The sequence below is a fragment of the Schistocerca piceifrons genome, chromosome 1 (assembly GCF_021461385.2).
Source record: "Schistocerca piceifrons isolate TAMUIC-IGC-003096 chromosome 1, iqSchPice1.1, whole genome shotgun sequence".
In the NCBI taxonomy this organism is placed as follows: domain Eukaryota; kingdom Metazoa; phylum Arthropoda; class Insecta; order Orthoptera; family Acrididae; genus Schistocerca; species Schistocerca piceifrons.
The window spans coordinates 39438108-39462871 of NC_060138.1; the positions used below are offsets into that span (position 1 = coordinate 39438108).

At 39.3% G+C, this 24764-nt stretch overlaps 1 protein-coding gene across 1 annotated transcript in view; it reads right to left on the minus strand.

Annotated features, from left to right (window-relative positions):
* Positions 1–504: 504 nt before the first annotated feature.
* The window catches only part of LOC124775223 (glycine-rich cell wall structural protein-like), an 87308-nt gene continuing 63048 nt past the window's right edge, over positions 505–24764 (minus strand). Inside the window, exons 2-5 of the mRNA XM_047250096.1 lie at positions 17533–18217; positions 9645–9831; positions 1308–1377; positions 505–733 (exon numbers count right to left, since the gene is read on the minus strand). Coding sequence (XP_047106052.1) covers positions 505–733; positions 1308–1377; positions 9645–9831; positions 17533–18217 — 1171 coding nt within the window. The remainder of the gene's footprint in view (positions 734–1307; positions 1378–9644; positions 9832–17532; positions 18218–24764) is intronic.

Below are 24764 nucleotides of genomic sequence, written 5' to 3' on the forward strand. Positions count from 1 at the left end.
CCTAGTGCAGTGCTTGAGTTGTGGAGTGGCTATATCTGCTACAGAACATGATGACCCAACCATCCACCCTCCAAATACTCACCGAATGGGTTATACAAAATGATAGGTGGCTGGCACTAGTGTTAATCCAGCCCTAAGCCAAAGGAATAAGTTCTATACTGCTAAATATGTCCCACGAACACAGCTTTCACTTCTATAAAATTTGGAGAATGGTAGAGTGATTATTTGAAGAAATAAACAGGTAGTGTGACCGGAAGTAACATTTCTGCAGAGGAACATTAAGTTCTACAAAAAGCAGTTACCAGATAAAGGGATAATGGCACATGAGTACTACAAAGGCTGGTGCCCTGTGTGCACATAACATGGGGTAAAAGTGGAGGGTGGGGGAGAAACCATTGTTAAAATAATAAAAATCTTTTGATGGCATACCAAAATAAATCTATGGCTACTGCTTCACCGCCACAACCACAACCACGACCACCAATTAAACTTACTCGTGAAGAATCACTGGAGCTCCTGCTCCTGGGGCTCCTGCCCCTGAACATCGGGCTCCTGCTCCTGGGGCTCCTGCCCCTGAACATCGGGCTCCTGCTCCTGGGGCTCCTGCCCCTGAACATCGGGCTCCTGCTCCTGGGGCTCCTGCCCCTGATCATGGGGCTCCTGCTCCTGGGGCTCCTGCCCCTGATCATGGGGCTCCTGACCCTGTTTTGGCTGCTTTGTTGAGCGACTTCTCCTGATTGACAGAAAACAAAAAACAAAAAATGAGTTACTGTAACAAGGTCAATGATTTCACACACAAATTTAAATTGACCCAAAGACAATCTAAGGTTCTTGAAACTCTTACATCTGTTGCATGCTGCACGTCTGAAGATTGTCAAGGGACAAAAAACTGTCAAGTATCAGCATTTCAGACATTTATTGACTGAATTTAAGAATTTTAAATGTTGTAAACTATGTGCGAGCATGCATGCATGCATGCGTGTGCACGTGTCGTGCAGTCGAAAACACGTTACATTAATATGCACATTATATTCATCCAAAATTTTAGAATGAAAGCAATTACTGACTACACATATTTGTGTCTGGCATACAGTTTTAATCTGCTAGAATGTTTCATATTGGTTCACACACTAATGCAGAGTGAAAATTTCATTCTGGTTGTTATGGAACTTTCTCCCATGGTCACCTCACACAAAATGATGACAGGACAAGTTTATGGCTTAATATATTTTTGTTGTTTCTGCATTAAAACTGCAACATCAGGCAGGAAATTACAATACATCACAACACTACTACTCTCTTCTTACAGATGGGTAAGGGAACAGACAGGAGTGGCAGTCTTAATGGGAACTATTTTATGAGCAAGTGAAGTGGCATCTGCAAAAAGAAGAGAATCAGTAGTGATACTTTAACAGGATTTCATTATTCAGAAGTGAAGACCTGTTAAACTTTTAGAAACATCAATGGATGCAGAACTACAATTTATGATGACAGCATGTGCTAACAGTTCTCACTTCTTTCCTATGGGTGTTGTGGGATCTGTATGACCCTCTCACGTTATTTCCTGGAAAATACTTCCTAACAATTGTAACCATACAGCATGGATTCTACTAACTCTTGGATGTCTGTGGGCTTCTTGAAAAGCTTGCTGCACCCAGATTCTTACCTTTCGTTGGAATGTAAAATGCCTGACAACACTCCCTTGCATCTTGATTTTGGTACAGTTCCATGTGCTGAAACTGTGGTATATCTGTTGGGTTGAAGCCCAAGGAAAACACACTCAGTCTTTTAGGACTCCGTATATTTCATAGAGATTTCCTCATTATAGCATGTCATAGCAAAATGAACAAGCAAGATGGCACGAGCTATTGGGTTACCGAGTCGAAGAACTTGTGACAGCAGAGATATGTCATTCGTACTTGTTGACACCACAAAACTGTTCAGCACTGATGTCTCATTATTGTGTATTATATGTACATTGTTTCTCAATATCAATTACCAGACAGTCTTTCAATGTAGTTTAACCCTTTTAACTACTGTGCTTCAAATTTTTCCAGTGTACTCTTTACTTCAATAATCTTCATTTCATCTATAATTAGCTCTACGTAACCTACAGCACATCACATGAACCACAATTCTTCAATATTCCCTGACCATGATTCCTCAATCCAACTCTGAGCTTCATAAAGAATTGCAAGGTCTGCCATGGTTCCATAAAAACTACTGAGATGCTGAAGAGAAAATGAAGAAACGTGTGTCTCTCTCACACACCTACACACACACACACACCCCTACACACACCCCTACACACACACACACACACACCTACACACACCTACACACACACACACACACACACACACACACACACACACACCACACACACACACACACCTACACACACACACACCTACACACACACACCCACACACACACACCCACACACACACACACCCACACACACACACCTACACACACACACCTACACACCTACACACACACACACACACACACCTACACACACACACCTACACACACACACACACACACACACACACCTACACACACACACACACACCTACACACACACACACACCTACACACACACACACACACCTACACACACACACACACACCTACACACACACACACACACCTACACACACACACACACCTACACACACACACACACCTACACACACACACACACACACACACACACACACACACACACCTACACACACACACACACACACACACCTACACACACACACACACACACACCTACACACACACACACACACACACACACACACACACACAAAAATGGGGAAAAGAAAACCAGTACATGGAAATGCACAGTACCGGTACATAATACTAAATTAAACCCCCATGAAAATGTTCTTTTCTGTCTATATGTGTGGCCTAATCTCAGGAACCACTGTTTACTAGCAGATTTAGAAATGTTTCAAATTAATGATATGAATATAATAGAAGGAAACATTCCACGTGGGAAAAATATATCTAAAAACAAAGATGATGTGACTTATGAAACAAAAGCACCACCAGGTCGATAGACACACAAACAAACACAAACATACACACAATGTCTCCTTGTGTCTGTATATGTGTGCTTGGGTGCGCGCGCGCGCGCGCGCGCGAGTACTTTTTCCCCCCGAAGGTAAGTCTTTCCGCTCCCGAGATTGGAATGTCTCCTTACCCTCTCCCTTAAAACCCACATCCTTTCGTCTAGCCCTCTCCTTCCCTCTTTCCTGACGAAGCAACCGTTGGTTGCAAAAGCTAGAATTTTGTGTGTATGTATGTGTGTCTATCGACCTGCCAGCACTTTCATTGGTAAGTCACATCATCTTTGTTTTTGGATATATTAGAAATGTTTCGTGTGTACTGGCTGTACTGTGATGAACTGAAGCACTTACTGCACTACTGTGTGTGCCCATATTGGTAGAATAAAGCAACATCTTATCAGTTTAAAGGAGATTGCTTAATAAATCACTCAGGTGACCCAGCCTAGAATAATGTTCACGAGTATTGGACCTGTACCAAATAGCACTAACTGGGGATATTGAAAGCATACAGAGGAGGACAACATGAATGGTCACAGGTTTGTTTGACCTGTGGGGGCTTGACAGATATGTTGAAGAAGCTGAACTGACTGACACACTACGCTAGATGCCAATTACCCTGAGAATGCCTAATTAGCAAGTTTCATGAATTGGCTTTCAGTGATGACTCCATGCATATAGTACAACATCTTACAAATCACTCCCATAGTGATCATGAGGATAAGATCAGACTAACCTCAGCGTCATTCTTTCTGCACTCCATATGGTGGAATACCCTAGTAACATGTACAGTGGGATGTTCGGTCCCCAGTGTACTTTACAGTGGTTTGCATAATGTAGATATAGAAGTAGGTATTGGAAGGTTATTACCAGGAACTACTATATATTCAAGACCACATTCACTCACTGATTCATGAGATTTGTTCATATAATAAGTTACTACTGTATCAGACAAGTCATCCAGCAGTAGAAATGTAGTGCTGCATGTGTGAAGCAAGGGCAGGTTGCTTGTACGAAGGTTAAGACTGTTTCAATTGTGAAGAACTAAAATGCAAATGTAAATTTCAACCAGTATCCAGGCTAAGTTACTAACTATTGCCACCTAGCATTACTCAAAGTATGATAGTAGCTGAAAAGTTTGTGGGATAAATGTTGCATGGGACATCGGTGGCCATAATATGATGGTTTTTTGTTGCTAGGTGGGGTCACAGAGATATGAAGGTCAACTTTGTTTTTTAAAAGGGTTGCTATAATTTGGCACTTAGTTTTGATAGTGGCTATCAAGACAAATCCAGTGATGCATAACAGGTAGGTCTTTGAAGGTCAACAAAGGTCACAAATGTCCTTTTACAGAAGGTGTTCGAAGTGATGACCATTGATATCAAGGCAGTGCTTTGATTTTCTTATTGTGGATTGAGTTGTATTCCTTATCATATCAGAACTTATGAAAGCACGCGCTCTGACAATTATCTCTCATATATCGTGTGAATAGTAAATATTCACCTAACACACGGGGTATCCATCTAACGTGCCATTGACATGTTAACACCATTCAAAAGTTTTGCAATACAACACTAATAGGAATGGTAAGACTAGTATTATCAAATCAAACAAATGTGAATGATGTATTCCTTCAAGGAACAGGTAAATATGTTTCTCATTTGTGGAGAATCCCAACGAAATTCAGTGAGTGCTAGAGACTTATACACTGAAATACATCCTTAACATACTCACCCTACACATCACATCATACATTTAAATGTGTGTATGATAAATTGAGAACAACTGAAACTTTAATGCACAGGGAACATATCCAGCAAAGGAAAGTTATTAATGAGGAAACGGAAATTAGCACTCTTGCCACTGTTGTTCAGTGTCCTTGTGTTAGTTCATGTCGAATTGCAAGGAAATCTGGCATGAGCCAGAGTAGTGTGTCATGTTCTGTATCACCATAAATATCATTCTTACCATATCAGTCTCCACCAAGAATTAACTGGTACAGATTGTATGCATCGCATTGAATTCTGCTGATGTGCTCAACTTCACATTCAGAGGGACGGCACATTTATTAATTTGACTATTTACTGATGAGGCTACATTCACATTATCCATGGAAATGTTAATCTGCATAACATGTATTATTGGGCAGCTGCAAATCCATGTTGGCTGCGGCAAGTTTCACCCCAAAAAATGTGTTTGGTGAATGTATGGTGTGGGATTCTGGAGGACAGAATTATAGGCCCTTACTCTATCAAAGGTAATCTTAATGGTAGGAAGTAAACCAAATTTCTGCAACAAACATTAGGTCTGTTATTGGAAGAAATCTATGAACAAGGAAGAGAGTGTGTTATCAACACGATGGGTGTCCAGCACATTTTTCACTGATGGCTATAAATTAGTTGCAGAGAATTCCCAAATCATTGGATTGGACACAGAGGAGATGTGTCATGGCGGGCTCATTTGTCGGATTTAATGTCTCTTGAGAATCCCCACAATAAAAAATACAGATGCATTATTTATAAACATGTTCCAACTACACCTGAAGATATGGAAGAGAGAATTGTCAGAGCATGTGCTTTGATGAGTGCAGATGTGATAAGGAATACAACTCCATCTATGATAAGATCGCAGCACTGCATTGATACCAATGGTCATCACTTCAAATACTTTCTGTAAATGGACGATGTTCATGCCGTATTTGTGACCTTCATTGACCTTCAAAGACCTTACTGTTACACATTACTGGATTTGTCTCAATAGCTGCTATCAGAAAATAAGTACCTAACTATAGCAACCAATTTAAAAAAAGTTGACCTTCATATCTCTGACGCAGCCCCATGTATGTAGTGTAGAGTGGACAGAGATTTACCATAATATTTCAACAGAACAGAAGGTGTCAGATCAGATAAACTATGAATCATTACGAATAGTCGTATTGATGATCTATGGAACAAGTACCAATCTAATCTAATATAATCTGTGCACACAGAATCAGTCTGTTACTTGCTTTACTATCTGTCAGAGTTTTATGTTATGATGAATTTCTGTTCTGAATATTGAACTTCTTTCTGTGCCGCTGACCGCTTTAATATTGGGTAGTAAAGATGTTTTTCCCCTATAGTGTTTTACATATGTAATAACTTATTTTCAAATTATGGCGGATTATTTATTATGAATTTTATTAGTATTTTGGCAATTAATTTAAAGTCCATAGTTCCTTGAAATGGTATCTACATGATGACCATGGGTGAGCACCACAAATTATTCTTAGTGCTTATTATTCCTGTAACAGAAATATTAACAAACAGTAAATGCAGATACCTTGACCACACCATTGGAAATAATGATTGAGGGCAAAGCAATAAATGAAACAAAACATTTTGAACTGTCAGCTTTTAATACTGGCGAGGACCTAACTGAGAATCATGTGTTGCATCTCATATTGAACAAGCTCTGCAATGTATGCATTACAATTAATAAGAGACTTCTGAAAATAAAATTTAAAAAAGCTGGCATAATTTTCCTATTTAGAGTCAATGATTTATGGGATTTTCTGAAGTAACTCCACATTGAAGTAAAATAATTGGCCAGAAGTGGATAATAGGAATAATATGATGATGGACAGCTGAGCTGTGACTGTTGGGAAGGGAGTCCCAACCATTGGCCAGATTGACCACAGTCCTACAGCATATTTGCTGCTGTACAATGTTGGGTTCGGGAAACTATTCACAATCTGAACACAATAGTAATGTTAACAGATGTCATACTAGAGGAGGAATGAGTTCCACCAAAAATTATCAACCTTGTTTAGTGACAGAAACCTTTTGAGACACTAAATATTTTATGAAGCCTTACATTAAGCAAAACCTGAATCATTCTTAAATTATAATCATTTGATGAAAATCATTCAAAAACTGTACTTTATATACCACTGTCATCTACAACAATATACAAACCACCACACCTTAACACAACACACAAAAACAGCACTGTATTGATTCCACTAATAAATTGATTTTACGGGACATGACAATCTTTTCTCCCCCTCATTTATGACCAATAGTTTAATATCAACATTTATATAAGGGTTGGTGTATTTTGTCTTTGCAGCTTCATACTCTGTTGTGGACAATCATCACAAACCATGCACCAAAAATCAAGTGACACTGTTTTGAATAATGATTCCATGCTTTAATCTGATGTCATTTCTGCAAAGGGTTTGTTTCACAAATTTTCTGGTTTCAGCAAATAAAGTATTCTGAACCCATGAATTCATTTTCTATTTTGTATTCTGTTGTTCATGAAAACACATCCCACAAAGAAATATTCCCACTGTCGAGACACTCGACCAATTCTTCAAATATTCCATGTCTGAAAGCTTTGTAGTTTTCCCTTACCAACAGAAGAAATACAAAAATCTATTTTGTTTCTTATTAGTATTGATAACCATTTTCTGTTTTCCTTGTACAGATGGATATAATTCATTAAAGTTTCAAAATATATATGTCAAAAAGTAATTACAAACAATGAAGACATCACTCAAACTGTCTTAATCTGAAAGAAATGACAAATTATAAAAGCTTGTAATTCAGCTCTCTGTTTGAATAATCTCATTAAAGGCTTTCTCCAAGATAACCATATAATCCTTGCGTCAGCTCCCATAATCTTTACACAACAGTGAGGACAACTGGAAGCTCTGCGAAGACCACTTTGAATATTGTCAATTTACACTATCTGTCATTCAGCCTCAGAGCAGCAGAGAAAGGAGTAGATTGTACACATCTATATCTATACATGATGTAAATCGAAGTCCCCTGCCACAGTTTCTATTTGATTCAGACCAATCTCAAACTATTACAGGGATTTTCATATGGCTTTCGCTAATAAACAATCATGAGGAATTCTTTGCTTATATTTTATCACCACTGACAATGAGCCTGTAGTACATGTGCCATTATCTGATCCATATTTATTTTGTGTTTGGAATGACAGCTCCTGGCAGCAGTAGCATGTAAATGTTGCTCAGATACTGAGGAAGTGGTGTCTCTCAGGAAAAGCAGCACACAGCTGATTCAACTGCTAATACCAACCTAGCTTGACCAGGCTCTTTGTCGGGCTTGGTGGGCTAGCAGAGCATGGGCTCAGAAAGTGAAAAGCTGCGGCATTGACTGTGACTGAGCACAGACGTTTCAGTTTGCTTTTTAACCTCATATTCACACCTCAAATATTTTAATATTTGCCCGAATCAGCACACAGTTCAGATTCTGTGTTGAACTGTAGATCCCCTCTCCCAGTGGCATAGGTCAGGGACATGATCACAATGTGCCATACAATAATTATTGCTAAAATCTATGCATTCATGTGCATCTTCTTCTATATATAATATAAATTAAAGTCCTGCACTGCACTTTTCTGTCTAAGTGAAGAATATTATCAGTAACTATTGAATGGATTTTTATATGGTTTACACTAATAGATGGAGTCAAACATGTGGAAGGTTTGGGTATATAATTATTACTGCTATGTTAGATATGTCTTAATAATACTTGGTGCAATTGGGGTGGGTTTCTATTTCAGCTACAAAAATCTTTGACCACATGGTGATTTAAGAAATGTAGTAGGAATTGTAATTAATTTCAAACAGCAAATAATAATTCATATGCTTGACAACATTTATACCTTTCAAGAATTTCTGAATGATGATCAGAGTAATTTTCTCTGGTGTTTCGGCAGGTATTAGTGATTTCATTTTTTCAATGTGAACATCGAGTCAACTGCAATAAATACTGATGATCATGTCTTTCATGAGAGACATATGGTCTTCGGGAAGCATACTTATGTTTACAAGCAAAATGCTTTCCGAAACAGTATTTTAATTGCACGTGTCATAGTGCAGTTCTCATTTACTCTAACATGATACTCATTTTATCAGTTCATATGAACAGGCAGATTGAGACACACAGAATAACCAATACTCATGCAGTGACTGAGGAGCCCTGGCGCATTGCAGTAGCAATCAGTACACTTGGGCAGTACTGTTACTTCTGGAGTAGTGGTTATTCATTGTGTATCACTGTACCCACTAATACATATCAATTAAAAGAATATCACACTAAACTAATTTGAGATGCTCTATAGAATAGGCTTCTAAATTTCCACTTCAAAAAAATTTTGTTTGTAAAAGGAAACAAACTGACACTTTCCAAAAACACTGAATTTTGCCCAAAAGATAGAATCGGTAATATTTGTTTCAGCCAACTGCAGCTACATAGTGCAGAAACAAACTGGAAATATCTGGTGAAACATGTGTAACAACTCCTGGGAGACACTCCTGGAATACATAGTAGATGGAACAAATTCAAATTATTGTATGGGAGTAAAGAAAGCTTAAGATAATTTACTAAAATTTCAACATCATGCTGACCATGGTAGATACAGTTCACATAAAATGTAAATAACTAGCAAACTCACTTAAGTAACCACATGCCAGCTGCGCTGGCTCTATGAATACAAAGCCAGGAAGATACAATACGGAGCAGAGCAGAGCAGTATTGAACTCACCGAGGAGTGGTGCTGCACCAGCACGTGAGTCCTGGGCGGTGTGCATAGGCTCGGGGCCATCTGGCCTCTCGTTCGGCACAGCAGCAAAGGCCTCCCTGGGCGTGGACACTTCTTCACATGGTGGCAGAAAGGGTGTCTCTCTGCCATTATGGAACCTGAGTACATTTTTGCCCAGGTCTATGCAGCACTGCAGATGGAAAAGCTCAGTTAGTGACGGGGCCCCGCACTGTGTAACCAGTATTCTTAGGCTCATATTTATTTAGAAATAGGAGGGATTTCTGGAGAAATGAGGCAGTTCCATCAAGTAGGAGCTTCAAGCTACCTATCCTCCTGGAGAGGAAGCACCTCTCATTCGCTCCAGCTCCCATTATTTAAGAGATGGGGCTGACTGTCTCATATGTTATTTGATTGAGAACAATTAACAATTCTGTACTTTCAAAAATTTGTTATGTCATGGACTAATGTCAAGAGAGTGTTTGAGTGTAGAAATTGGCAATTACACCACAACACTGCAACTGGCGTGTCCTCCAGTTAGCAAAAACGGAGTCAGTGACCACCATTCAGAATTTCACACACACTTTCACTTAGAGCCACACTCCTCGTACCATTAGTTTTGAAGTCTGTCTTCCATGCCAGAGGAAAATCTCTATCAGATTTGAGCTGTATAGTGAAGTACACAGAAATTGACACATATAGCAAGTTTTGATACATTTCATTAACAGTAGTTTCCAAAATACTGTGTAAATGTTCACACTTAAAATCTTACAGATTGCAATTGATACAGGTACTAATGCTGTGAAATTATGCTGCACAATATGACTTTTGCACTGAGATGTTGGCAAGCACAGACCACGATGACACAAAGATATTTTTCTATTTTTTTATGAAGCAATGTTTCACTCTAACAGTGAAGTCAATCTGCGTAAGATCCACTTTTTGGGAACACCAAATCCCCATTTATCCACCAAACAAGCAAGATTTGCAAAATTTTAAAGTTTCTGCACAGTGTCAAGCGAAAAGATTTATGACCCCTTCTTTTTCATGGAGAGAACTGCCATAGCCATGTTACCATTATTTGATTCTTTTAGTGATTCCACCTTAATTTTAAGAAGAATCCAACTACTTCACCCCATAATTAGGTGGTGCAACTCCTCACTTCCTCTCAGCTGTACATTTGCCTGGGCAATGACTGCCACACTGGTGGTGGTGGTGGTGGTTTGTGATGCACATGGCCATGATTGTTACCAGATTGAATCACTTGTGTTTTTTTAAATGGTTTTATAGCCTAGTAGAAAGCTCTGACAAAGGGTATTGGTTGCAAAATGTGGAATAGCTTTTAATTTTCATGTATGTTTTATGTGTTACCCCTCTTGTGAAAAACCTAAGTTTTGGAACTTCTTCCTTGTGTGTTATGCACCATCTTGAAAACCCCACCAAGAAATGGCACTTAAATCAGGTTTCCACAATAACTCTCTTCTCCCCCCCCCCCCCCCCCCATTGAACCATGGACCTTGCCGCTGGTGGGGAGGCTTGCGTGCCTCAGCGATACAGATAGCTGTACCGTAGGTACAACCACAATGGAGGGGTATCTGTTGAGAGGCCAGGCAAACGTGTAGTTCCTGAATAGGGGCAGCAGCCTTTTCAGTAGTTGCAAGGGCAACAGTCTGGATGATTGACTGATCTGGCCTTGGAACACTAACCAAAACAGCCTCACTGTGCTGGTACTGCGAACAGCTGAAAGCAAGGGGAAACTACGGCTGTAAGTTTTCCCCGAGCGCATGCAGCTTTACTGTATGGTTAATGATGATGGCGTCCTCTTGGGTAAAATATCCCGGAAGTAAAATAGTCCCCCATTCGGATCGCCGGGCGGGGACTACTCAAGAGGATGTCATTATCAGGAAAAAGAAAACTGGCATTCTACGGATCGGAATGTGGAATGTCAGATTCCTTAATGAAGTAGGTAGGTTAGAAAATTTAAAAAGGGAAATGGATAGGTTAAAGTTAGATATAGTGGGAATTAGTGAAGTTCGGTGGCAGGAGGAACAAGACTCCCGGTCAGGTGACTACAGTGTTATAAACACAAAATCTAATAGGGGTAATGCAGGAGTAGGTTTAATAATGAATAGGAAAATAGGAATGTGGGTAAGCTACTACAAACAGCATAGTGAACGCATTATTGTGACAAAGATAGACACGAAGCCCACGCCTACTACAGTAGTACAAGTTTATATGCCAACTAGCTCTGCAGATGATGAAGAAATTGAAGAAATGTACGATGAAATAAAAGAAATTATTCAGATAGTGAAGGGCGACGAAAATTTAATAGTCATGGGTGACTGGAATTCGGTAGGAGGAAAAGGGAGAGAAGGAAATTTAGTAGGTGAATATGGATTGGGGCTAAGAAACTAAAGAGGAAGCCACCTGGTAGAATTTTGCACAGAGCACAAATTAATCATAGCTAACGCTTGGTTCAAGAATCATAAAAGAAGGTTGTATATATGAAAGAAGCCTGGAGATACTAAAAGGTTTCAGATAGATTATATAATGGTAAGACAGAGATTTAGGAACCAGGTTTTAAATTGTAAGACATTTCCAGGAGGAGATGTGGACTCTGATCACAATCTAATGGTTATGATCTGTAGATTAAAACTGAAGAAACTGCAAAAAGGTGGGAATTTAAGGAGATGGGACCTGGATAAACTGTCTAAACCAGAGGTTGTACAGAGTTTCAGGGAGAGCATAAGGGAACAAATGACAGGAATGGGGGAAAGAAATTCAGTAGAAGAAGAATGGGTAGCTCTGAGGGATGAAGTAGTGAAGGCAGCAGAGGATCAAGTCGGTAAAAATACGAGGGCTAGTAGAAATCCTTGGGTAACAGAAGATATATTGAATTTAATTGATGAAAGGAGAAAATATAAAAATGCAGTAAATGAAGCGGGCAATAAGGAATACAAACGTCTCAAAAATGAGATCGACAGGAAGTGCAAAATTGCTAAGCATGGATGACTAGAGGACAAATGTATGGATGTATAGGCTTGTCTCACTAGGGGTAAGATAGATACTGTCTATAGAAAAATTAGAGAGACCTTCGGAGATAAGAGAACCACTTGCATGAACATCAAGAGCTCAGATGGAAACCCTGTTATAAGCAATGAAGGGAAAGCAGAAAGGTGGAAGGAATATATAGAGGGTCTATACAAGGGTGATGTACTTTAGGACAATATAATGGAAATGTAAGAGGATGTAGATGAAGATGAAATGGGAGATACGATACTGCGTGAAGAGTTTGACAGAGCACTGAAAGACCCGAGTTAAAACAACGCCCCCGGAGTAGACAACATTCCATTAGAACTACTGACGGCCTCGGGAGAGCCCATCCCGACAAAACTCTACCATCTGGTGAACACGATGTATGAAACAGGTGAAATACCCTCAGACTTCAAGAAGAATATAATAATTCCAATCCCAAAGAAAGCAGGTGTTGACAGATGTTAAAATTACCGAAATATCAGTTTAATAAGTCACAGCTGCAAAATACAAACGCGAATTCTTTGCAGACGAATGGAAAAACTAGGAGAAGCAGACCTCGGGGAAGATCAGTTTCGATTCCGTAGAAATGTTGGAACACATGAGGCAATACTGACCCTACGACTTATCTTAGAAGCTGGATTAAGGAAGGGCAAACCTACGTTTCTAGCATTTGTAGACTTAGAGAAACCTTTTGACAATGTTGACTGGAATACCCTCTTTCAAATTCTGAAGGTGGCAGGGGTGAAATACAGGGAGCGAAGGTTATTTACAATTTGTACAGAAACCAGCGTGCAGTTATAAGAGTCGAGGGACATGAATGGGAAGCAGTGGTTGGGAAGGGAGTGAGATGGGGTTGTAGCCTCTCCCCTATGGTATTCAATCTGTATATTAAGCAAGCAGTAAATGAAATGAAAGAAAAGTCCGGAGTAGGTATTGAACTCCATGGAGAAGAAATAAAAACTTCTATTTTCACCTATGACATTGTAATTCTGTCAGAGACAGCAAAGGACTTCGAAGAGCAGTTGAACGGAATGGATAGTGCCTTGAAAGGAGGATGTAAGATGAACATCAACAAAAGCAAAACTAGGATAATGGGATGTAGTCGAATTAATTTGGGTGATGCTGAGGGAATTGCATTAGGAAATGAGACACTTAAAGTAGTAAAGTAGTTTTGCTATTTAGGGAGTAAAGTAACTGATGATGGTCGAAGTAGAGAGGATATAAAATGTAGACTGGCAAAGGCAAGGAAATTGTTTCTGAAGAAGAGAAATTTGTTAACATCGAGTATAGATTTAAGTGTCAGGAAGTCGTTTCTGAAAGTATTTGTATTGAGTGTAGCCATGTATGGAAGTGAAACATGGACGATAAATAGTTTGGAGAAGAAGAGAATAGAAGCTTTTGAAATGTGGTGCTACAGAAGAATGCTGAAGATCAGATGGCTAGTTCACATAACTAATTAGGAAGTATTGAATAGAATTGGGGATAAGAGGAGTTTGTGGCACAACTTGACTAGAAGATGGGATCGGTTGGTAGGACATGGTCTGAGGCATCAATGGATCACCAATTTAGTATTGGAGGCCAGCGTGGAGAGTAAAAATCGTAGAGGGAGACAAAGAGATGAATACACTAAGCAGATTCAGAAGAATGTAGGTTGCAGTAGGTACTGGGATATGAAGAAGCTTGCACGGGATAGAGTAGCATGGAGAGCTGCATCAAACCAGTCTCAGGACTAAAGACCACAACAACAACAACTCTCTTCTAGTGTGTTTTAGGTAAAAGTATGCCATCATCAATTTTTAAGGTCATTAAATTCCCTACAAGTTTCATATAAAACATGTTGGAAAATTTCAGACAGCTACTAAGAATTCTGAAAACTACTTCCAGGAATTTAAAATGTGAGATATGTCTCTAACTTAGTAACTTTTTTTTAGTGCTTCTTTGAGCTCTATGCATAGTAACTGATGTTATAGAGGATTTACATTCCTTTACGATTCATACAAAATATTTGTTAGACTCCCTACCCATCCAGAGAAATGTTGCATTAACAATTTTAGTGAAAATGAACTCTAAGCATCCTGACTCTAAAAGATATCATTGATGTTATTTCTGGTATACACACTTAAGCTTTATTTTAATGATATATACAATAAGTTGAAAATTCATCGACTTCTGTTTTGGTTCAGATCTAATTCATGTGTATGAGTACAATCTTTACTTCAACCAGTACAAAGTGAATTAGTGAACTCATCTTCTCCCATGTTGAATTCAACATCTGGTGCATTACCAAATGCTTTGAATCCACAATGAGCACATACATTGCAGTTCTGCAAATACACAAATAGGTACAGTGCAGTTCTGCTTTTTGACAACTGTATTTGTTGTCACAAGATTTATCGCATGGGCATGAAATATCAAGTTCTTTTTCCTTGGACTGAAGATGATTTATGTGGCTTCCATTTGTTATGTTGCACACATCCCATTGGAAGTCAATTTTTCACAGACTCACTGTGGCAGTGCAGGTGTAACTTGCTCAGTGGTGGTGTAAATACTTGCTGTAAGCTCAGGTAGAAAAGCCAGCATAGGAGGTACAAACACAATCTCCCTGATAAATCCTCAAAGTTGAGTTGTGTCAGGTCTGGGAAATGTGGGGCCATGCAATTGGTGCATCACTGCCAATCAATTGGTCTGAAAACCCCAGACAACAGCCAGGTAGAAGCATGGTGCACCACCTTGCATGGAGTAAACATTTCATTCTAGGCCATCCTCATTGATTTGTGGTATCAAAAACTGTTTTAACATACAGGTACACTATCCCATTGATGGTTCTCTTGTGGAAAAAAAGGGGCTGTATGCTTTGTTCTTGTCCAGTGCACAAAAACATTCTGTTTAGGACTATCACAAATATATTGCAATGTTTGATGTCAATATTCACTTCCCCAAATCCCAGTTATGTGTGTTAACCTTGTCACTGAGTGAAAAGTCAACTTTTCATAAAAGAAAAAATGATTTTGTCCAAGAAATGTTCATACTCATGTAAACAGTTTACCATATCCACACAGCAGTTCTCGTGTGAAATTTTATCATTGTCTCATTGTTTTTACAATCAGCAATCTGTACGGTTTCAAACATTAATGGTTTCTTAACGTATGTCAGACATTCATATGTGAGACTTTTAGTTCACGAGATGCACATGACGTCAATTTTGTAGGGCTGCTGACAAAAATTCATCTCACTCACTCACTGACAACCTGATGATTTTGCTTGTCTTACTGAGCACCCTGTTTCTACAAAGCATTTATGCCACTCATAAATGGTAGGCCTAGTAGGAGCACCTTTAATGTACGTGGTATGGAAATTATGTTGAACTGTTGTTGCCGACTTCAATTCTTCTAACCAAAACACACAGCTAGCATGCTGAAGTCCAGTGATGGAATTCACCTTTAACACAACTGCCACTAGTGCTTCTTACTATGTGACTAAACTAGCAAACTACACAAGTCAAATCTTCACGTATTTCCCTTCAAATTGACACTACAGTCACCTCTGCAAGTACTATGAATGAATTTATACAAATTTTCAAAGTCGTAAGGTCCTTTTTGGAAAAAAAAAAACTGTAATGTATACAGACTTATAGATGATATTACTTCCACCAACGGGATTTTTGACTGAGCGTGGTATTTTCAGTTTAGGGTCTACATCGGCAAATTGTTAATTAAACGTTTCTCTGCTTGTAAAGGGAGTACTTACAATTCTTTTTTATGTATCTGGAGGGAAAGTAAATCCCATCCAACACTGATTATTATTCACTGTGCAGAAAACTTCACTGAAAGAGTTGTTAATGCAGAACTACTGACATATCTAACTTTTTACCATTTCTTGTAATTTTTTTTTGTAATTTTGACAGCCTCATATCTTGGCTGCTGTCTGAAATTTTCCAGAATGTAATTTATGAAACTCTCAGGAAATTCAACACACTCTAAAACTGATAATGTCACAGTTTTGCCAAAAATGCACTGGAAGTGAGTTACTGAGAAAACACTGAAAATGTGCCATTTCTTAGTGACATCTGGAAGATGCAGATAAAATACAAGGGGAGAATATTTAAAGCTTTTATTTATCAGAACGTACAGCACATATAACAGACCTGAAAATCAAACTACCCCACTTCTAACAATTCAAAATGCTACCTTTACTGGATTATGTGAAAGAAGGTATTTATCCCATCCCAGCCAAATTCTACACAATTATGACACTGAACTGCAGCTGCAGCTGCAGCCCTGTGTCACCACTGACACATCACATTAGGTTTGTGAAGAGTGCGAATATCTTCTCAACATCTACCATGTAACGCAGTGCACATACCAAACCCCATAACCCATAAAAAACTTTCAGAGCTTAAGGATAATGTTTAAAGTGGATATGTCTCACTGTTTAGTTTTACAACTTTTCAAAATTGTGCTTTTACGCTCACTCCATACAGAAGCAATTTTGAGTGTGCTCCAGGAAATTGGTCTGTCTGTCTATGTCTTATAACAATAGCCTAGTAGATGATAATTGTAGTTTCAGGCAGTCATCAGAACATGCAGTTATCTATACTGGAGCTGGGAAAAACCTGCTCAAATATACAATCAGATCTTGACAACCTTTCAAAGTGGTACAAGAACAAGTAACTTGCTTTAAACATAATGATACATGAATTTTTGAACTTCACAAAATGTATAAAGGAATGAGAAATTTGGACCATTATCATAATGAATTAAACTGAATGAGCCAATTTATACAAATATATGGGTGCAGCAATTTGTGGGGCTATAAAATTAAATGATCACACACTCTCAGTTACAAATAAAGCAGGTGCCATTCCTCCATCCATTCCTCCATCCATTCCTCCATCCATTCCTCCATCCATTCCTCCATCCATTCCTCCATCCATTCCTCCATCCATTCCTCCATCCATTCCTCCATCCATTCCTCCATCCATTCCTCCATCCATTCCTCCATCCATTCCTCCATCCATTCCTCCATCCATTCCTCCATCCATTCCTCCATCCATTCCTCCATCCATTCCTCCATCCATTCCTCCATCCATTCCTCCATCCATTCCTCCATCCATTCCTCCATCCATTCCTCCATCCATTCCTCCATCCATTCCTCCATCCATTCCTCCATCCATTCCTCCATCCATTCCTCCATCCATTCCTCCATCCATTCCTCCATCCATTCCTCCATCCATTCCTCCATCCATTCCTCCATCCATTCCTCCATCCATTCCTCCATCCATTCCTCCATCCATTCCTCCATCCATTCCTCCATCCATTCCTCCATCCATTCCTCCATCCATTCCTCCATCCATTCCTCCATCCATTCCTCCATCCATTCCTCCATCCATTCCTCCATCCATTCCTCCATCCATTCCTCCATCCATTCCTCCATCCATTCCTCCATCCATTCCTCCATCCATTCCTCCATCCATTCCTCCATCCATTCCTCCATCCATTCCTCCATCCATTCCTCCATCCATTCCTCCATCCATTGGCAGGATACTGAAAAAACACAGTCACCAAAAAAGTCTGCTTGTGGAACTTTCTGTGACCCACTGCTGAATACAGCTAGGCTGTGAGAGAGCTATAATGAATAAGCTAACAGGGAATACCAAACACACACTGAAGGATCAAAAACAGCTCTGTGTACTCACTTTAAACTCGCTGAAGGGTCCTACTGCATCTCCGAATTCATATTCCCCATATACTCAGAGACTCAACTCCTGAGTTTGTGCTGCTCCCCAGTTTAATGAAAATGAGTCGCTCTGGTTTTGTTGAGTGCAAGCATATGAAGGAGGGTGAGTACCTGAGTTTGCCCAATTGGCATACCAATGCTAAAAGTTAAAGAAACAAATGATAAGCTACCCAGTTCACTATTAGCTCATAAACACAAGTCACCAAGATCAGAAGACGACACAGACAGCACATTTTTGGTCACAGGGACAGAACAGTGGCATTGCTTTCTACCCAGTTTTTGTTTGATAGTGGACATTGTTCTCTCATGGTGGAGGAGTAACAAACAGAAGTACAACTCCTTTTTCCATTAGACACAATTTGTTTTTGTCTGAAGAATGTCCTAATGAACTATGGCACTGAACGTATTTCAGACAGTTTTTCTCTGAAGGAGCACTTTATCAATGCTATACACCACATAACTTAATTCTCTTTTTACACAGTCCACAGCCTCATCATACATACCTTTGTTAGAGGCAATACAATTCCAACAATCAGTCATTTTAACTCCATCACACTACTTTGTGACAGAAGATTGTGCACTGTACCAAGTCAGAACCAGCCTTACACTCCTGCACACTTCCGCAGGAGAATGAGTTGATAAGTAGGAAGTGACTCCAGTGTCACCATCCTCAGATCCATCATACTCTAGAAACTTTACCATGGAGAATGGAAGCCAGTACAGCACCGAGGTGAAAGAGTACCTCAATTTATAATGTATGCGAACCTTGACAAACTCATTCACGATGTTTCCAATCTCTGATGCATACTAAGGACAACACGAATAGTGACAAGTTTCTTTCAGATATCCAAGGGTGTCACAAACATGCTAAAGAACTTGTAATGGCAGACACTTTAATGTCAACATCAAGAGCCCCTGAAAGCTCGCTTACAGAATTTTGAAGAACCATAATTACGGAATCTAAAAATGTACTACATTCCCCTGCAGATAATTCCCATGGGGACTGGGAACACAAAATTACACTAATTACAGGGCACACACAATGGTTTAAGCAGTAACAGTTGTTACACTCTGATATACCCTGTGCCAAACACTTCAGCAATTTGCATAGTGTGGATGTGGATGCGTACACAAATTATGTAACTGACTGACATACCTTGCTGCTCAGTCACCTCTCTGTCATATAAAGTGACATTTGTTTACATGAGAGTTACACAACAATGTTATCAATAGCAGCATGTTGTCGAATGGTGTCAAGCTTCTGATCCTCAAAGATAAGTGTGTATTGCTGAAAGAATAACAAGTAAATCAGAAGAGGAAATACTGTTTCACTCCACATCTACCAATTTGAGTTCATAGATGGGAGAGGTTATAATTAATGGCTAACAGCAAGACACAGAAAACTCTGAGTGAAAAAGATAAATGACCATGTGTAATCACCGAGTTGTGCACGTCAGTAGCAGTGTTATGGTAAACTCACAGACCACAAATGCACCATACTCTTAGCAAATGATGTGAAGGCTCAGTGTCCTCAGTGCTTTGAAAAAAGTGCAGGTGACATCTGTAAATAAGGAGGCTGAAAGAACAGACCCCACAGAATTACAGACCAAAATGTGTAACATCAGTTTGCTGCAGAATTCTCCAACATGTTCTGAAGTTCAAATGTAATAAATTTCCTCAAGAATGAAAGGTCACGTCCACAGATCAGCTCCAAGTTAGAAGCCAACACTTGTGCACAACTATGCTTGTCCTTTTCTCACACAGTACCCTACAGGCATTGGATGAAGGACAGCCACCAGATTCAATATCCCTAGATTTGCAGAAGTGTTTCTCAGAGAGATCCCTTGCAGAGATAAGACCTGACCAGACAGAACAAGGTCTGGTAGTATGGCCTGTGGACTCAGCCCACAGCATCGAGTCCATACTATCAAAACGCTCATTAGCGTATTGTGCCAGCCATCTCGAGATACAGATTTGCCACAGGCCGGAGCGACCACATGTGTCCACATGTGCAGTTGACTGCCCTGTGGTGACTGTGGCAGGAGGCAGGTCTGTCATACTATGGCACATCTGTGAGTTGCTGACAAGGTTTCAGCCACTTCCCCAGTGTGACAGCTGATTTTTTGGTGTCTGTTTCCACAGTGACCCACTCTTGTGCAGTGTCTCTCACCAGTGAATGTCTTAGTCACTCATAGTGGCATGATCTGCACTGTCTTGCCATGTTCCACCTGGCCGGGCCTTTGACAGAGGCAAAAGTGTACAGAAAGGGTTCTCAGATATGTATGAGACCCCAAGACTCCTCAAGACGTATGACCCAGTACATCATCCCAGATGGCGAGTGTTCCTCTGAGATGAGGATACCTCTAGGATTACCCCCAAGTGAAGTGCAATATATGCATAGACAATTTGACAGAGCTTATAGCAATCTGCTGTCATTTGTTGTTGATGCTGCTGTTGTATATTGGAAAGAATCATTTACTGCCTGCAGGAGGCACTGTTGTAAGTTCTATTTGATGTAATGCATGGCAGTTTGCACTAAATGTGAAAAAACTGTAAGTTACTGCAGACGAGCAGGAAAACAATTGTATAATATTTGAATTCATTGTTAGTGGTATGCTGCTTGACTTGGTTATGTCAAACAAATATCTAGGCATAATGTTGCAAAGCAATACAAAATGGAACCAGCATGTAAGAAAGACTCCCCACCAGGGAAGAAGTTAAGTAATTCAGAAGTGCACCACTGGATTTGTTACCAATAGGCCTAATTGACATTTTAGTATTATACAAACGCTCAATTAACTCTAATCGGAATTCCTAGAGAGAAGACAGCATTCTTTTTGCTAAACACTGCAGAGACATTTTAAGAAACTGGCACTTGTAGCTGGCTGCAGGAAGATCCTATCACCATTAATGTACATTTTGCATAGCAAGTGTGAAGACAACATAACAAATTGGGGCACATATAGAGGCATATACACAGTCTTATTCCCCCTCACTTATTTTGTGAGTGGAACTGGAAAAGAAATGACTAGTAGTGGTGCAAGGTACACACTGCCATTCATCATACAGTGGCTTGCAGAATATGTAAGTAACTAAGTATAAATGTTTCAAAAGTAGAACAGAGAGGAGAGAGAAAGGTTAACCACGTGTTTTCTCAATGTTATGTTGTATTTGTGTGTGTAATGAAAAGTACAACTTTGTAAAGAGCACTGTCATCATTTCACAGCTAAAACATTATGGTTTTAGATCTAGTTTCATATGAAACATTTTTCCTAAAATCAAGTGGACATTTGTTTTGTTGAGAGAGACGTAGGTCAGAAAAACATGACTGTGATGATTAAAGTCCTGGAAGGTATATTTGTGAGTGAATATTTGTCAGAATATGTAAGACTGAGGAAATTCTTCAGAAGACTTTCACACAACTTAGAATTCAGATTTTTTTTGAAAGATTTCTGTTTGTTTACTAAAAATTTGGGACACCACAACTATCATTCACCATTCAACCATGAGGAGACAATGACCAAATTGTCTTTACATACTCATTTTTTTCTTACATTAGTCAACGGTTTTGTCTCATTCTTATTCATTTTTAAAAAATACTGATGACTGTAAATACAAATTACAATTTGATTAGTTTGTTCAGAATGCATCACTGCTGACACATGCTAGCCATGGATTTGTTTTCTGCTCATCTTTCTAAATAAATGTGAAGCTATTTAACTCACTTAGGAGATGGAATTATTACAGACCAGAAAATGTAGCATAAGATTTTGGCCAAATTCAGAACAATTCACCTATTTTTAGCAAAATATACACACAACTTTAATCGTCTGACTAACTGTCTTAGTTTGAAAGGTTGTCAAGCTACGTGTCTGAAGACAAAGCCTTAGTAGACTGCAATTGTCCATTAAAAGTAAGTGGTAATTGAAGAACTCTGACTTGAGTCTTTGCTTCTGCATAGATTTCTAAAGGTTCCTTCTGAGATGGTACTTTGTTCTCTTCCTTTGGTTGTCTTTAAGCTTTCAACAAATTAATGTTTCTATTGGGAAGCAGTGGCATTTTTCTGCTGGAAATCAGACTGCTTCTACAATTTAAAGTATTTCTCAGTGTCATTACTCCTTTGGAATTTAAGAATCTGCATAATATTGACATCTAACTTCCATGGGCACTCATACCCATGGGATCCGTACATCACGGAACTGACAATGTACTTTGCATAGCAGTAGAACCAGAAATAACTATCCACATGTTAGGTGAAGATGTTTGGTGTGTGAAATGTCATCAAGTTTTGTTTTCAAATGATTATAGTGCAGAGTGTGGTCACTATTAATTGGAAGTTGCCCATGAACATAATTAAATTAGAATTATGACTGCCAGAGGGAAGAGTATTGGTGTGGGGAAGCAAACCCCACCTCCCTCTCAGAGGACAGCCATCCTATAATTGTGTTCTGTGGAAACATAACTGACACACAGTTAAGGGATCCCTGATGCCTTCGGGTGGACTTAGGTTTGTTACTGAACTGTGTGACTGACTAGGATAAAGTATCTTGTTCACTCATTCTCAAAGAGCAAATGACGAGTAACCCATGACCAAAATCATTTAGTAGTGTGTGTCAATTTTTTCCTGAGGTTGACAGTGTTGTAGGTGAATTAGTTCAGGTCCATTCTCTATCTGTGTGATTCAAGTACAATTCAGAACACCTGTCACCCATTTACATTCATGTTAAACTGTCTAAAATTTGAACATTAGCTAACAGTTAATGTACATTTCTACAATTTTGAGCTGTCCTTCAGCAGAGTCCCCATCAGATTATCTGGCTCGTATCTTGTACAGACCATTAAACTGCACAGAACCGCCACTGCAACAGTGTCAAGTTCACTGATATGTGGTTGCTTTCCTGCACTTTTCATTTGGAAACACTTTTTGCATATGTTATCTTTCTAAATCAAGCTTTGCCATAAGAAGTGCAATAACAGTAGCCTGACACTGGTTGTATATCAGAAAGAATCATTTATTGCCTGCAGACGGATACAGGATGACTTTGTTGTAAGTTCTATTTGATGCAATGCATGGCAGTTTGCTCTAAATGTGAAAACAATGTAAGTTATGGCAGATGAGCAGGAAAACAATTTTGTAATATTTGCATTTATTTTTTGATATTTATATGTAAGAAAGAGATTATATGGATTACTAAAGATACATAAGCCTGATGTTCCTTTGAGACTGATAGCGCAATTGGAGCTCCTACCCAAGAACTAGCCAGACACCTTGCCTCTTTGTTACAACCTTACATAGGCAAAACTGAGAGTCATATTAAAAACACTCTACACTTCATTGAGAAATTGAGGGAAATTACTGTCGGTCCTAATGACATACTTGTCAGTTTTGATATAGTGTCTTTGTTTACTATGGTTACAGTTGATAAAGCTCTCTCTCATATAGCCGATATGTTCCCTACTGTTGGCCTTGTTCCAACACTGTCCATCCTCGACCTATTTTCAGTACAATGGTGAATTTTATGAACAGATTGATGGGGTAACCATGGGAAGCCTCCTAAGCCCAGCAATTGCGAATTTATTCATGGAATATTTTGAACATCAAGCACTGCAGTCGGCGAAAAAAAGCCCCTCGAAGTGGTATCGGTAAGTGGATGATACCTTCGTAATATGGAATCATGAGGAAGAGGACTTTAATGATTTACTGGTGCACTTAAATAGCATCAACCCAAAGATCAAATTTACCATGGAGAAAGAGAATAATGGACAACTTAACTTTTTGGATGTATCAGTTATCAAACAGGTGGATGGGACCTTAGGCCATAAGGTCTACAGGAAAGGTACACATACTGATCGCTACCTCCTTAAGAACTCAAATCACCACCGTAGGCAAAAGAGGGGGAGGGGGGGGGGGGTCATAAAAACACTAGTGGATAGGGCCAATAATATTTGTGAACCAGGCTACTTACAAGAAGAACTAAATCATTTACGAATGGCTTTTGCGAAAAATGGTTATACGAAAAACGAGATTAACCGAGCACTTCACCCAAGTAGAAAAATTCCTAAAAATAGGAGACAGCAACAACCATCAGCTGGAAAAGTATTTCTTCCGTTCATCCATAACATCACAGATTACATTGGGAAAGTACTAGCCAAGTTTCAGGTGGAGACTATTTTCAGACCTACTAAGAAAATTAGTGAACGCCTAAGATCAACAAAAGATGCTCGTCACCCCCTAGCCACCCCAGGGGTATATAAAATTCCGTGTAGTTGTGGCAGGGTTTACATAGGAACTACAAAAAGAAGCATCAATACACGTTTGACGGAGCACAAAAGAAACTGTCGCTTGGGACATAT